The 16,016-nt window shown below is 51.0% G+C and overlaps 1 protein-coding gene across 1 annotated transcript; it reads left to right on the top strand.

Annotated features, from left to right (window-relative positions):
* Positions 1 to 1,455: 1,455 nt before the first annotated feature.
* Otub2 (OTU deubiquitinase, ubiquitin aldehyde binding 2) lies at positions 1,456 to 15,282 on the top strand. Its single transcript, XM_048449530.3, has 6 exons — positions 1,456 to 1,956; positions 8,658 to 8,753; positions 9,943 to 10,061; positions 11,544 to 11,628; positions 12,013 to 12,207; positions 13,034 to 15,282. Exons 1-6 carry the CDS (start codon positions 1,684 to 1,686, stop codon positions 13,238 to 13,240), a joined length of 975 nt encoding a protein of 324 aa, XP_048305487.1. The 5' UTR covers positions 1,456 to 1,683; the 3' UTR covers positions 13,241 to 15,282.
* The last annotated feature ends 734 nt before the right edge of the window (positions 15,283 to 16,016 follow it).

Here is a 16,016-nt window from a genome sequence, read left to right as displayed (position 1 = left end):
TCCTGCACTAGTAAGATAAAGCCATACGATGGTGGGGGAGGCTTCTCTTAGGTGGCATCTCCCAATTCGTGGAAAGAGGCAGAAGGACAGAGGTCCAAAGACACCGAGGTAGAAGTGTGTGTCCTGTTTGAGGGACAGGCCAGCCACTGTGGCCGGAGCCCCAGATGGGAGGTGGTCAAAGACTGAGCAAGCAAGGCAGTAGAGGGCTCGAAGAGGCTTCACACTGCCCAGACACTGTCCTAGGCTGGGTGGTTTATTAGGACCAGACATTTATTGGCTTCTCCTTCCGCAGGTGGCTGGTTAGGCCGTCATCAAGGTTCTGGCCTCTGATGAGGGCCCACGTGTCTTCCTGCTGTGTCATAACATGGTAGGAGGGCAGAGTGGACTAGAGAAAACTCCTGCCTGTGACGGCTGCTTTAATCCTTTCATGACAGGGGAGTCCCTAGACCTAGTGACTTCTGAAACACCGTCACATTGGCAGTTAAGTTACAACTTGCTTTAGAGGGGACACTCAAACCTTCGCTTTCTAGCTATGCCCCACCCCTGTCTCCTGTTCTTCTCACAAATAGGATGCATTTGATCTATCCCCGTAGTTCCCTGCGTCTCACCGTATTACAGCCCAACCCAAACGTCCAGAGGCCAGGGCTGGGCTGGGACAGGTGGGCCAAGCAGACACAAGACCCAGGCCAGTGTCTTGATAGACCCTGCCAGCGCTGAGGGCCTGTCACCCAAGTGCCATGGCAGGCAAGCCTGAGATCGACATTTCCATCCCCAGAGTGGGAAGTCGGCCAGAAATAAAGAGTAAGTCATCGTTTGTGAGTCCAGCAACCACAAACCGAGTTAGGGCCTCTGATTCCAGAATCATCTTGACTCGTCTGTACTGCCTCCAGGCCACTCGGGTGGCTGTTGGGACTGCCGTCCCTGGGATTCAACCTAGGCAGCAGCGATACCAGCAATTACCGTAGCAATACTCCATCCGCATGGCCTTCTCTGCCGTGGGCACCACCCTAGTGGGGACCCGGCCTGGCTGCTCTGGGCCCCCACACTGTGCACAGCACCTCAAGCTCTGACACTCTGATGCCTCGGGGCCACCCCACGTGGAGTCTACCCAGGCCACAGCTTTGGCCCCTGGGGTAGCAGCCCTCCCTGTGCCTGACCACAGCTGGTCACACAGGGGGTGTGCTGTCCTGAAATGTGGGGGGCTGGAGAGAGAGAGAGAGAGAGAGAGAGAGAGAGAGAGAGAGAGAGAGAGAAAGATCCTAGAAATGTGCCCTCTAGGCCTAGCCAGCTTCCAAGATCTCTGCTATGTTTGGGGGTGTCTTCTACCTCATCCTCTTGAGTGATACCTAGCTCCCTTCTTGTCCTAATTTCTAATCTCTTCGGCAGGCGGCCAGCCACTGGGTCACACCCTTGGTATGCAGATGGCATGTCATTCTTTTACAGCCGGGCTGTGAGTTTTCCAAGACTCTCATCATCTTTCCTTATACGTCCCATCTTTACGTCGTCTCTCTGCTCTAACATGTTAGAAGATGAAGTCACAAGAAGTCACACCACAGACCCAGTGATGCCGCCCTAGGTTCTGCCACCCTGCGGCCTCCCTTGTTCGTTGTTCCTAAGTTCTGCTTCCCCATTCAGCCTTGGGGCAAGGACACCCTGCAGCCAAGTTCTTTCCCACTTGAGGACATGGCCCCCCCTTCCAGCAGTCTCCAGGACTTCATTCCTCACCTCCACCCGAGGCTACATCCTCACGGTCTTTTCCGTGCCAGTTCCTGCCAGCATTCTCACACAAAGTCTTCGAAGGCTCTCGCTTTCCCTTCCGCTCTCCGAGGCCTTGTCTTCCCCACACCAGAATCACCCTCCACCGTCTGTTCCCAGCTGCGACGGCTTCTCCAGCATTCTCCTGGGAAGTGTCCCAGCTGGACCCACTCCTCTGCCCCGAAGCCTTCATGTCTTCAGGTATTTGTGTTGGCAGCTGCTGCTCCCGGCTCCTGGCTCCCGGCTATGTGTTAGCCTGGTCGTGTTGCTGTAATGGGTTATCTCTGGGTGATTTATACCAAACATTCTTATCGGGCTCAGAGTTTGAGACGCAGGGACATCCTAAGGTGAGGTGCCAGCCTCAGGCCAGGAGATCCTTGCTTTCTTACCATGAGGGAAGGCAGCGCTTGGCAGAAGGGGGCTAGAGAAACTGAGTCAACACTGGATACAATCTATGATCGTCGCGATGATAGTCCAATCCGTGAAGGCAGAACACTGCCTTTTGATACAATGACATCAGCAGTTCGGCTTCAGCAGCGTGGAGGGAACGAACAGCTAAGCCTAGCAGAGAATATTGACGAAAGGCCCTGCCTGTTAAGCAACCTGTGCTGGCTGCTCGTGGAGAAGGCGGGGCCAATTAGGAGTGGAAGTGTGGAGGCCCCCGGGTAGAGTGTATTGCTTTCTCCTTGTGGGACATAGGCTCTCAGGCCAGACTCAGGAACCGGTGGAGCAGGTGAGACAGTGGAGGAGGGCTCCTGGATTTGGGGGTAGACTATCTCTGATTGAAGGGGTATCCTAGGGGCTACAGAAGCCCAGGGGGATAGACGAGACTGTGGAGTAATTACGCAGTGAATGAATTGGAAGAGCCGCGTAGATGTCTAAGCAGTTGCCAGCTGTTTGAGGCTAGCTAGAGTCCTAGGGAGAGGTGAGGCGGGAGCTAAGATCAGGTGGGTGGCTGCCGAAAGAAAGATGTTACATAAGTTCTTGTTATCTGAGGGAGGCAGGGCCTAGCTTCGGGAGCACTGAAAATGGCCAGCAACTAAGATAAGGGGTTGAGGCCCCACAGAGAAGGGTCATGTTGGTAAAGTTGAGAAATTGTCACCAAAGAGTAGCGTATCCTGTTCCCTAGCACCTATTTATATATTACCATGACAAGAGAGGCTCCCAAGTGTGACTCAGTTAAGGGGCTGAAGTGAGACATCACCCTTAGTTGTCAAGTGAGGTGCAGTGAGGTCACCAGCAGGGTCCTTACAAGAGGGAGGAGGTGCAGGCCTCAGTAAGGGGACCATGGGAAGAAAGGTGAGAGAGGCGTCCGTCATTCATCATGGAAGCCAGACAGTCATTCATTCACTGTCGGGGGGGGCACAGGCATGCCACAGAATGTGAGGAGGTCAGAGAATCAGTTCTCTCCTCCCGCCACAGGGACCCCAAGGATCAAACTCAGATAGTGCCCCCACCCACGGACCCCTGCCCCCCCACCCACAGCCCTTAGGAGCTGAGGAAGGCAGCCTACAGAGCAGCAGAGTCCGGAAGCCCCTGGAAAGCACAGCCTGTTGATAGCTCAACTTTAGACGGAGGAGGCGGGACTGCTCATTGCAAAGAAAGTAAAGCGATCATGTTCTGTGACAGCACGGTTGTCCTCAGATGCTGGAGCAGGAATGAGTTCTTCAGGGAGACAGGTCTCCCTCTACCGGGGCTTCAGTGATCGTTGGCTTAACTCTCCCCATCAATAATGGGCTTTTGGACACTCCACAGGTGTAAAATATATTTGTGTGTGTATGCACATGTGTATGTGTGTGTATGTGTGTGTGTGTGTATACATGTGTGTATATGGATGTATGTGTTCATATATATATATATATATATATTCATCTATAGAGAGAGAGTGAGAGACTTTTTGGGTTATATGTGTGTGATGTATGCCTATGTATGTGTTCATGATGGCAGATTGAACTAACCTGTGTTCATGTGTGTGGAGGCCAGAGACTGACATCAGATGCCCTCCTATAATGCTGTCTTTTTACTCTTTTAACCTGTGTATGTGTAGGTAGTACCTGCTTCCCAAGTATATGGGCACATGTGTACATGGATCAGCATGCATATGTGTGTGTTCACGCCTACGAATGCTGGAAGTTGACACTGGGTGGTTTCCTCAATCACTATTTATTTAGGGAGGGTCTCTTGGTGATTCTGGAGTTTATCGATCCTAAGTTCTAGCTAGCCAGCTTGCTCCAGGGACTCTGTCTCTGCTTCCTGTGCGCTGAGATTATAGGTAGCTGCCACGCTGCCCACGCTGCCCACGCTGCCCAGATTTGAAGTGGGCTCTGGGGATCGGAACTCCACCCCTCAGCCTTGTGTATCAAGTGCTTTGATCACTGAGCCCTCTCCCCAGCTCCTCTAGTTTTTGAGACAGGGTCTCTTCACTGAACCTGGAGCTCACTGACTTATTGCCCAGTCAGCAAACTCCAGAGATCTGAAGCTGTAAGTTCATTCATTATCTACTGTTTCACCTTCCCAGCCCCAAAGCAGACATTTGAAGGCACATCCCTTCTAGTGCCGTGAGGACTCCAGGCCAGCAGGTAGGGCCCAGGGTGCAAGCCCGGGTGACTTCTGGCCAAGACTTGAGCCTTCCAGAGAGGTTGAGGCTCTGAACCTGGTGCTGGCAGATGAGGCTGGAGTGTCCTGCTTTTCTGGGTGTTTTGAGGTCAGGCTGTGTGTTAAGTGGTAGCTTGGGGGCCTGGTTGGTGAGTCAGTCCTTAAAGATGTCCAGAGGAGGACGGCTGTCTTCTAGGCTGGGTGGGTGCTGCTGGGCCTGGGATGTGGGCATGCTCAGATGCGCTGACAGGATGGCTTGGGGCAGATGGCATCTGTAGGCAGAAGAACGAGCTGAGGCCTGATGGCGGAGTCGGTCAGTGGGACGTGCCTCACCTCTACTGCTGAAATTGTTGGCAAGTGTGGGCGCTGCCTGCCCAGCTTAATTAATTAGCATCTATTTGCAAACCAGCAATTAAAGAGTCAGTGTCTTTCCTGTAGCCTGGTTAGGTCTGACAGGACAGTTGGGCATGTCCTGTCTGTTTCCATTTTCTCCATAACAACCTGGGATTCTTCAATTTGTTTAAAAGCAAACACCAGTTAATAATGTCAGCCAAGGTCAAAATCCGAGCACTGCTCCAGATTCCTGAAGATTCACAGAGATGAGGCTTGGCTCACCCAGGAATGCTGGTGGGTTTGGGTGGAGACTTGGGTCATTCTGAAGATGTTTTAGGGACTTGAAGTATCATGGTGGAAACCTGCTTGTCTCTAGGGTGACCATGTATACACTTGGGAGTACTAGAAACCAGCCCAAGGCCCATCTTCTTTTCTTCCTTCCTTCCATTTCTCCCTTTTCTTCCTCCTTTCTCTCCCTCCTTCCCCTGAGACAGTCTCACAGTGTACCCTATGCCAGGCTTAATTTCACCATTCCTCTGCCTCAGTCTCCTGGATACTAGGATTGCAGGCATGTGCCACCATACCCAGCCATGGCTAGTTTCTAAATAGTAATAAGTAAGTTAAAAAAAACATAATATCTGTAGCATATGTGTAAATATATATATTAAATATATTTTTAAAAAATAGAAATATGTATCATCTGTAGTCTGATTTATAAAAATAGGAAGTAGAGGCATGAAGGGGGGATGGGGAATACTTAAGGCCATAGAACTGTGTATATGAAAAAGGCTCAAATGGTATGTTTCATGTTATGTCCTGTTTTGCTGCCATACTCTTTAATTTCACATAAAATTTCACATATATTTCACATACATAGCAAGTAGACTTTAGAGGGTTAGGGAATGAGTGAGGGATGGGGTTAGGGGACACAACGGAGATTAGGGACACATGAGATAAACTTGGAAAAAAATCTCCCACTGAGGCTGAGGCTGACAAGGGCACAGCTCAGCCGCACACAACTGGTTCCCCTACTCGGCGTCTTGTTATTAGTGTGACTGCTGCAAAGAGTTGGCGTGAATTTGCCAATGGCAGTGAGTTTACCTAATATGCCAGGCAAATCCAGGCCCTGGGAAGCCTTCCCTGGTGTCATGCCTCTCCCCCTCAGGATACCTTTTGGAGAGGATGAATGGAGTCCCTGTTCCTCTCCTCCACGGAGTCCTTCTCAGAAACTGCCAAGTAAACATGGCCGACTGGGCATCCTTCTGTGTGGTCCCTAGACCCCTGATGCATTTATTCATTTCTGATTTTTGTCTGGGGCCAGAATTGAGTGCAAGTTCATTAAATACAGTCGGGGCACTCTGCTCTGTAGCTGGTCGACCAGAAAACCCCAGGCACCATTTTAAGTCAGCCATCTGTAAAACTACTTTTATAAACAGTCATGGAGCAAGTAGCAAGATAGGAATGAGTTGGCAGTGGAGCGAGGAGTTTGGCTGAGTGGAACATGTGGCCACTTGAGCAGCCTGTGGGTCACCTTGCCATGTAAACAAGGTGTGAAGAGGGCCATTCAGACTGATACCTCCCCATGGAGATTTGCCTCTTCAGCACAGGGTGAGCGGAATTAACTGCCCACCAGCAATTGTGTGTTACACAAATGATGCCGTTCTTCCATGATTGAGAACATGACTGAGAACTATGTGTATCTAAGTCATGGTTCTATTCCCACGAAGTCAACAAAGTCAGCTCCACCTAAGGTTTTGAAAACTTGTGAATGAAATGGAGCCCTTGGAAGCTGCAAGCCAGACGTCTCTAGGTCTTTGAAGGGGAGACTAGGAACTGGAAAGGAGGAACATGAGGAAGAAGCTGGTATCTTTGGGCACAGGTAGACGGCTCGAAGGAGGCGGGGGAGAGGCTGATTCACCCCTGTGGTGGTAGGATTTGCTTTCTTGTTTAACTTTGTGTTTTGCAGAGCTAGGGATGAACGCGGGACCTTGCTTGCATCTCTGTCAGGCAAGTGCTCCACTGTTGAGCTACACCCTCAGCCTGCTGTTACCTTTTAATGGCTGTGCCTAGTGTCACTTAGGGACTGTTCCTCGATACCCTGCAGTGAGCGTCACAGACTGGCAAGGCTCTTGGAGACGCTGAACTCCCATCAGCAACTTTGGGAGGACAGTGTCTCTGGGGCCTGCAGAAGTGAAAGGTTGGACCCAGCCTCTGGGTAAGACTACCCAACACTGCCCTGGACAGGACATTTCTTTGTGGTCTGGCAGATGAGTCCTTTGAGCTCTGGAGTCTGTGCCAGCCTAGCACTTTGGTGTGTTTGAACTTCACACGGACCTGAATTAATCACCCCCTAGCTCAAACCACCTGACCTTGACAGTGCCGCGGGTATAATAATGGCCACCTCACAAGAGTGCTGTGATAATTGAGATAATGGGGATATACAAGCTTCTGTTCCAGTGCTTGGCACATACTAGGTGCCCAGGAATGGCACCTGTCACCATTGCCCACATTTTAGGGCTTAGGGTAGCAGCAAATCCTCAAACCATCCTCCTTATGTTGGCTTTCAACCTCTGGTCTACAGGATGACTGCTTAGATATTGCAACAGCATCTCTGCTCTTTTTATCCCAAACCAGACCTTTCCCAGAAGCCCCATCAGACTTTTTTATGGGCCTAGAATATGCAGATTTGGGTCATCTACATAGTCAGCTTGTCCCAATGATTCCCCTTGTACCAACCTCCTGAGAGCCAGGACTACAGGCCAAGTTGTTCATTTAGCTTGTATGTATTCTGGGGATCTGAACTCTGGTCCTCCTACTTACAAGGCTAGTGTTTTATCTACTGAGCTATATCCTCAGCCATAGAGCCCTTATTTTAAGTTGGAAACCCTTTATGTGGGTCAAACAAAACTTTAAGGAACAATTCTAATGTGTGTGCGCGCACACACACGCGAGTGTACACGCGTTGGTATAAGTGTACACCATTGGCAGAAGTCAGAGGACAACTTGTGAGCATTGGTGCTATCCTTCTGCCATATGGGCTCCTGGGTTCAGTCTCCAGTGGTCAGCAATCTGAGCCATCTCCCCAGCCCAAGCACCTTTTATTCCGCTCTGTCAAGAAAACCATTTCTGGGTGGCTGGTGGCCAGAGTGCAGAGCCAGTAGGCTGAGCCCCAACCCCTGAGCACTCTCACCCCTGGCCTAGTGACACAGTAGGCACAGGTGGGGAGTTGACTGCCGCTCCTAGATCCATGGCATCATCTGCCCTGTCTCCACCCTGCTTGCCGAGTCTTTCCAGGGCTTAGAGACATTGGCTCCCCACGGGCACATGCTCAGGTTTGGTTCTGGCCTTGGCCCCGAGCTGGGCATCACCAGTAGGCGGTATGAGAAGATGTCCCACTTGCCCCAGCCCTTGTGTGAACTCGGGTCTTTAGCTATTCCCTAGCACACACCCTGCACTGCCACATGGGGTCACCTCAAGCTAACTTTTACCCCATGGTATTACTGGCTTTTGTGTAGGGATGGGAATAGTCCTTTATTGGCAGCGTGTGACACCAAGCTGACATGCATGTTCAGGAACTGGGGGAGGGAAACGGGAGTAAAGGAATGAAAGAATGAATAAGTAAATGAATGAATGAATGAACGAATGAATGAATGATTGAGGCGGGAACATACTCCAGCGTAGAGGTTTATTAAGTCTGAGGTATTAAATACTATGAAATGAATCTGTTAGCAAATTATGAGGTCAGTTTTTATAATCAAGATACTTCATGATGGTGTCGGTCCTGATTGTTCTTGTCCTGGGACCAGGACAATCCAGGCAGGTTCCTAGGATGCTGGTCACATGTTCACACATCCCTTCCAAGGGGAAGGAGATTGTTCTGGGTTGTGTAACAGGTCATTCAGAGACCGTCAGTTCCAAGAGCCCCTCAGGTGTTTTTGAAGCCAGCTTAGAAATGGTTCTTCTCTCTCTTTCAGAGTGAAACATCTTTCAACCTAATATCAGAGAAATGTGACATTCTATCCATTCTTCGGGATCATCCTGAAAACAGGATTTACCAGAGGAAAATCCAGGTGAGGCAGAGGGTGAAGAGACAAAGTGGGTGGAGATCACGCATTCGGTATTTACCTCAGAGAGAGATCCTTTCCTTGTGGGAAAATCATACATTTTAAAGCTAAGTGCTTGCTCTAAGTGCTGGGTTTACTTGCGTGAGACTTTTTTATGATTCTGTGTGGCAAGTATTTCTGTTATCCCCACCTGACAACTAAGGAGACTGAGGTGTGGCCACATAGCTCCTGATCTGCCCAGCAGGGCTGATCTCATCACTGCTCTACTAGGGGACCTCTCAGCTTAGTGACATCTCTGGGAGGCTGCAGGGTCACTCCCAGAACCAGAGAGGATGGAGAGCGAGGCCCCCACTCCGTGGTGCACATGGCAGATGGGCTCGGTCTTTGATGGCATTGCTACGTCTTCCGGATTCCTTCTACGGACCTTGCAGATACAGCATGGTGCTGGGGGATTCTCTTACCCGGAGAGACTCCTGGAAGCAGTCAGCAGCTCAGGGTGACACTGGTGTCCTGAGGTCTGCATATAGCTACAGGAAGCACTTCCAGCAGGGCTCAGGGTTGAGGACAGTCTGCTCTGTGTTCCCTTAGCCTCTCAGAGTCTGAGAAGAGGGATACTGTCCCTGATCAGCCTGCTTCACACAATCCAGATAAGCCCTATGCCTTCTTGTTGCTGGGGCTTCCTAGTCCCCTTAAAACCAGGTAGCAGCTGCAAAACCCCGACTACTGTCCCACAAGACAGAGAGGGGCTCTAAGCCATTTCAGAGAGATGCTAGGAGTAGGCCAAAGGAATGGGTGGCACGCCACTCCTGACACAGCTGAGACATTTATAGGACTGCTGAGGCCGTGTAGTGTTCTCCAGCCCCCCGGCCACACACCCCATTCAGCTGCCAGCTTCCTCTAGGCAGCCTTTCCTGGCTATTGGAAGTCTGGCGTGGATGTCTCGAACCCAGGGCACCCCAGCTCTTGTCCTCACCCTCTGTCACCCCCATCTAACTCTGTGTCGCCTTCCCTGATGAAGGCTGCCTCGTGCCCAGGAGCTGACATCCTTGGGGTCTCGCATCCTAGTTAGTGTATTTGTGAATCTGCAGGACGGATGAGGGTGTGGGGGACCTGAACGGAGGGAGCAAGGGCCAGGCCAGTGGCTGACCCACACCATTGCTGCTGCTGAGGTTCGTGTGTCCTCTTCTCCCCCCAGGAACTCAGCAAAAGATTTACCTCAATCCGAAAGACCAAAGGAGATGGGAACTGCTTCTACAGGGCCTTGGGCTATTCCTACCTGGAGTCTTTGCTGGGCAAGAGCAGAGAGATCCTCAAGTGAGTGGAACTTGTGCACGTCTCCGCTTCTGTGCTGCCTCTCACTAGGCTGTAGCAGGGGGTGCTGAGAAATGCCTGGTAGAGGTGTGGCATGCCCAGAAACCTAGTTTCCCACTGTGAGGGTGTGGATGGCAGCCCCGAGGCCGAGGAAGGTGTAACTTGTCTGACAATTCGCTCAGCACTGCCTGAAGGCGTGGCTCACCAATGCTGGGTGGGCACTTGATATTTGCGGAAGGAAGGAAGGAAGGAAGGAAGGAAGGAAGGAAGGAAGGAAGGAAGGAAAGAAGGAAGGAAGGAAGGAAAAAACATGTGGAGGCACACAGTAAGACCTTGTTTCAAATACCAACAAAAGGAGGAGGAAGAAGAGGAAGAAGGAGGAGGAAAGAAGAAGAGAAAGAAGAAAGGAAGAAGCTTGTCCAAGGAAAAAGAGAAAAAAGGAGAAGTTTGTCCCTTGGCCTTGGTCATATTCTTGTGTGTGTGACAGTGAAGGCACATGACTTTCTCTTTCTTTTGCTCCACTGCGGGGCAGCCACTTTTACCAAGGCATCTTGCTGGCCCTATATCCCGGCAGTGAGTACAGCCCAGTGCCAGGCTGTTCCTGAGGGTAATAGTAGTAGCCAGGACAGACTCCTCACTGTGTCCATAAGGGCCCTGTGACCCTGTGCATCAGTGTGGGAACAGACACCATGGGACTGGGTTAGGGGCGGGGAGGCCTGACCTGATTGGGAGCAAGCTGGTGTTAGGACTGGTTTCAATCTACCCCACGGAGTAGCCAGATCAGAGGTCTGAGGGATGGAAGTGCATGCTGGGGTCCACGGAGTTCTCACCTCCCTTATGCAACATCCCCCAGCCACCTAGAAGCACAGTGAGAACTAAATAGGAAACTGAGCATTGAATGTCCTTTTATTTTTAAAATTAGATTTATTCATTTTATCGTATGCGTGTTTTGCCTGCACGTGATTATGTGTCCCACATGTGTCTTCGGTGACAGAAAAGGTTAGAAGAGGACACTGGATCTCCCAGAACTGGAGTTACAGTTATGAACTTGTACTGGGACTCAAACTGAGATCGTCTGCAAGAGTGTGTTCTTAACTCTGAGCCATCTCCCCAGCCCCGCTCTAGGTTTTTAGGATGCTTTATTTCCTTGTATCTTTACACCATTTGGGGCTGAGCACGGGGTGTTCTCAAACAGTTCATTAGCTTAAGGAAGGGGGAGAGAAGGGAAAGCGCTGGACAGGACCAGGGCAGACGAAGAGATGTCACAGGAACCACAGGGATAGGGAGCTTTGAAAGGGAATTGTCGTATCCGGGGAGTATGCCGGAGTCAGCAGGGAAGGCAGCGGACCAGCGTGGCTATGTGGAGCACTGTAGAAACAACGTACGGCACTTTCGAGGCTGCAGTGGACTGGGCAGTTGCCTGTCACAGCAACACCCTGTGTTCCCCGTGACCATCAGGTAAACCTCAGGTCTCCTCCCCTCTAGGTTTAAAGAGCGTGTGCTCCAGACTCCAAATGACCTCCTGGCTGCCGGCTTTGAGGAACACAAGTTCAGAAACCCCTTTAATGCCGTGAGTTCACCTGAGCCACACTGGCTGGGGACCAAGGCCTCCCACATGGGCAGAGCAGACAGGAGCAGACAGGCTGGAGGTCCTTGGCCCACCCACAGCTGTGCGGTTTTTTTCTTAGTCCTCCCACCCGGATCGGGGGCAGGGCAGTCATGTCCTGTTTGTGGGGACATGTGGGTCCAGGGGACCTCGGCTTGGAGGGCTGCCGGCCTCCTGCCATTCTGAAAGTATGGTGGAAGGAGACTCAGTGAGAGACCCCTAGATGTGCCTCTGGGCTTCAGCTTTTGCAATCTCACTTGCAATCTCAAAATGAGCTCTGAGGGGGGTCCCATAGGGTGTGGGGGGCAGGTGCCTGCTAGGGTCTATTCTGATGGTGGCAGCGTGAAGTTTTACAGTGTGGTGGAGCTGGTAGAGAAGGACAGCTCAGTGTCCAGCCTGCTGAAGGTGTTCAACGACCAGAGCTCCTCGGACCAGATCGTGCAGTTCTTGCGGCTACTCACATCAGCCTTCATCAGGAACCGCGCTGACTTCTTCCGACATTTCATAGATGAGGAAATGGACATCAAAGACTTCTGCGCTCACGTAGGTCCCTAGCATCCTCCTCGGGGACGTAACCCCCAGCCTGGGCTTTGTCTGCCTGTCTTGTCTCTTACACATCCCAGGGCCACTGTTTCTGCCCAGAGGAACATCCTTGCAATGCCAACTAGCAAAGTTAGTACATGGAGACCTCTTGAGTGGCCTGGGCCACTTGAGCAAGCCGCTTGCAGTCCCAGGGAATCTCAGGACTTGGGACTGCTCTGCTGATAAACTGCAGAGTTGCAGCTCCTGCCACATTAGCCCAAAGATGGGCTTTCGTTTAGATGCATGTATCTGAAGATGTATTTATATGGCCCGCATGTAAACAGTGGGCAATTTTCATAAGGCCCTCCGGATTTTTTTTTTTAAATTAGGAGGTATTGGGCTCTAAGTTGGATGGTGACTACCAGTAGGCACAAGAGCAGCTGCCCTCTTTGGGGTACCTGGCACCATCTTTGCCCCTCTATTGTCTCTGCAGCATCAGGGCTCACCCACAGGTTCTGGCCTCTGCAAGCGCTTGTACTTAGAAGCCTTTGGTGGCAAGGTCCTTTTAATTCTAAGTTTTGATGCTAACCTGAAAGATTCCTCCACTTTTGCACAATCCTTAAGGGTTTGAAATAAAAATGGTTCAGGTTCCTTTTCTGCAAGCCCAGCCGTCTATGGCTGTGTTGCTTCCGTGACAGGTGGGTGTCAGCACCTGTCCCCACATGTGCTTGAGAAGAGCACCCTCCCCGCCCTGCAGCACAGGTGGCCATGATCCTGAAAGCCAGGGCTGCACTCACCCACCCTACCCCACCCCCACCTCCCTAAGTGTCTAATTTTGGCCTTGCAGGAAGTGGAGCCCATGGCCATGGAGTGTGACCACGTCCAGATCACAGCTCTGTCTCAGGCCCTCAACATCGCTCTGCAGGTGGAGTACGTGGACGAGATGGACACCGCTCTGAACCACCATGTGTTCCCTGAGGCTGCCATACCTTCCGTTTATCTGCTCTATAAAACATCCCACTACAACATCCTGTACGCAGCTGAAAAACACTAATTTTAGGCCATGCCGGAGCCTGTCACCTAATGGACTGCATTCTGAATGGAACCTTCTGACTTGGCAATTTTTTTAATTGATTTAGACAACTAGAAAACATACAGCCTTTTGGGTAAAGCCACTGAACTGAGACCTGTGCCCACTATGGACTGTCATGACTTAATAGGAATTTTAGTATTTATTTTGATAGATGATGTAATGCCTGCAAACTCTGGACCGGAAAGCCAGGAACCCTGTCTATGTATCCGTTTACTGTAAGAACCTCGTTGGACCTATTTATTTACTGGGAAGAGGTTCCTGGCAGTGTTGATGTGATGTTGTGTGAAAATGGGGATATATGGTTAGTCTTCACCAGGGGCAGTGGCCCTCATAGGGAAGAAAAACTCAGGTCAGCTGCCATATTCAGGTGACTTACCGGACCTATGAAGAGTTCAGCCCTACTGTGTTGGTGGGTAATGGTAGACAACTGTCTGAATGTGTAGTGTCATTCATAGTGAGAGAGAGAGAGAGAGAGACTTTTATACCAAAGTCCAGAAAAGGACTTTAGCCTTCAGCATGAAGCTCAGGTTGTGAGGTTCTTCTACCTCAGGACCAGAACTCCTGACTTTGGGGGACAGGCCTTTCAGGGTTCTGCCGTCAACCTCACCTGGATAAGGCTTGACAAAGATAAAGGCCTGTACCTGAGTCAGTGTGTTCATGTCGTCATCCCCAGTGAATCCTAGAAGCAGCGTCTAGGTGAGTCAGCAGGGTAGGGCGTAGCATGGAAACAAGGGCAGCGCTAGGCTCCTCAGTTTCCCCAGTCCGGCTCTGGAGGCAGCGAGGCAGGAAAGTACAGACAAGCCATTGCGGCAGGGGCGTTTCCGGTGCTGGCAGCAGCCTCCTCCTCTGCACGTGCCCCCTAATAGCCCCCTTTTCATTTGTTGCCTCCAGACCTTCAGGAGTGCCCCTGAGGACACCGTGGGAAAGTCAGCCTCCAACTGGGTTGAGGCACTAGCTAGCCATGCCTTCTGTAGGACAGCCATGGAACCACCCGCTGGTACCCTTCCTTGGGTGCAAAGTCCCCCCTACCACAATGTTTCATTCTGCAGGGATAAAGGCTGCTGGGGCTACTGTGAGGGCCTACGACAGTCTGCACACAAGACCAGAAGGATCCTGAGTCTTACACAAATCTTGGACCTCTATCTTTTGCTTGGTGTAAGTCAAAAGGACCCAGGTGTCTGGGCAGTGTGGGAACCAAGGCCAACATTTAGATCCAAGGGCTCCAGCTAAGTGAGCCTGTCACTGGCACAGGAGTGTAAATCTGGTCTATTGATTTGTTAAGTGTCCTGCCCCTATCTGGGTATGAGCGTTGGGGTCTATGACAAGGACTCCAGAAGAGCAGGGGCCCATTTCCGTGTCTACCTTCAGCCAGACTATTCACTTCCCGGCTGAATGGTATGAGCACAGGATGCCTGCCTGGGCTGCTCCAACGAGTTCAGATGAGTCTAGGAACAGGGCAATGGGGAGACTTGGGAACATGTTAAACCTGGTGGCCCACAGCAGTTCCTAACTAGGCTACAGCAACAGGTCATGCCAGCGTACCTGCTTTCTGAATGACTCCTGCACCCCTACAGCCACCTCTTTCTAGACAAAACACTGGAAGCACAGGCGCTTTAAGGTCATCTTTGCCAATGCTTGTGCGTTCCTCACGTTCCCAGAGGCAACAACTAGCAGGCGCAATAACAGAGCAGTGTGCCTGCTCTGGCTGTCTTCCTACAACAGGAGAGACTGTGCTAGGGTCAGCTGCCCAAGTGAGTCTCAACTGTGGAACCTTGCCCAAGCCATTTCACCGCTGAGCTTTGGAAGCAGAGGAGCATGCCTCAGAAGTGAGTGGCTTCCCTAAGTAGGAGCCATAGGCGAGCAGTGCAACAGGTCTAAGAGCCAAGTATACAGCTAGCCTGGGACAGCGGGGCTTGGGGTTCAGTGAGTGCCCAAGGCCAAGCCCTTCAGCTTCCTTCAGATGAAAACATCATTCGTAGCATTAAAACAGTATCTATCTTTCAGTCTGGCTTCTTAATGCAGATACTAGTTACACAATGAACACCACCATCTTCCCACAGGCCACTCATGAGTGGACCACACTGGAAGGGTGTGGGAAGCTGTGTACAGACTTGACCAAAGCCTTAGCACACTAGTGGACACAGATGGGCTTGGAACACTGGCCATATTTTATCAAGGGTGTGCGGGACCCCTGAGCCCGCTTATAAGCTCCACGGACATCTATCTCATAGCATCATTTGGAAAGTGGAGGCTCCTAGGTGATCTCTTCATGTTTGCTTTGTCATCCCAGCCAAGTCAGCAGATAGTGGGGTTACGGGAAGGGCACCTACCTGGAGATGTTGCTGTGTCCCTAACATCAGAACAGTAGAACTCACTCAGATGGAAGATGCCCCAGGTTACCAACATCTCATCTGGCAATGTTGGGTGGCAATGGCTAAATCTTAACCATTAAAGGTTCACTTTCTCAACTACAGAAAAAAAGGGTATTAAGATACACCATGACCTCAGACTACCAAATGAGAATTTAAATCAATAAGTATCTAATAGCTATGATTGGTACAGTCCTATAATCCTTGCTTGTGAAGATGCTGAGGCAGGCGGGTTCCCAGTTCATGGCTTGCCTAGACAATGAGACTATCCAAACTAAGAAGTAGTCAGCAGAAGGCTCAATGGATACAAGCACTCACCATCTAAGCCTAACAACCTGAGCTAGATCCCCAGAACCAATTATCTCCAT

The sequence above is a fragment of the Myodes glareolus genome, chromosome 11 (genome assembly GCF_982192425.1).
Source record: "Myodes glareolus chromosome 11, mMyoGla1.1, whole genome shotgun sequence".
Classification (NCBI taxonomy): Eukaryota; Metazoa; Chordata; class Mammalia; order Rodentia; family Cricetidae; genus Myodes; species Myodes glareolus.
Note: the sequence above shows the minus strand (reverse complement) of the source record. Positions and strands in the feature narration are given on the sequence as shown.

Excerpts from the sequence above, each read along its gene's own strand:
- Otub2 (XM_048449530.3), top strand. The coding sequence starts at position 1,684 with ATGGCCCCCCCTTCCAGCAGTCTCCAGGACTTCATTCCTCACCTCCAC. Across the intron at positions 1,957-8,657 it reads CGAAGCCTTCATGTCTTCAG|AGTGAAACATCTTTCAACCT; the intron begins GTATTTGTGTTG and ends TCTCTCTTTCAG. Across the intron at positions 8,754-9,942 it reads TTTACCAGAGGAAAATCCAG|GAACTCAGCAAAAGATTTAC; the intron begins GTGAGGCAGAGG and ends TTCTCCCCCCAG.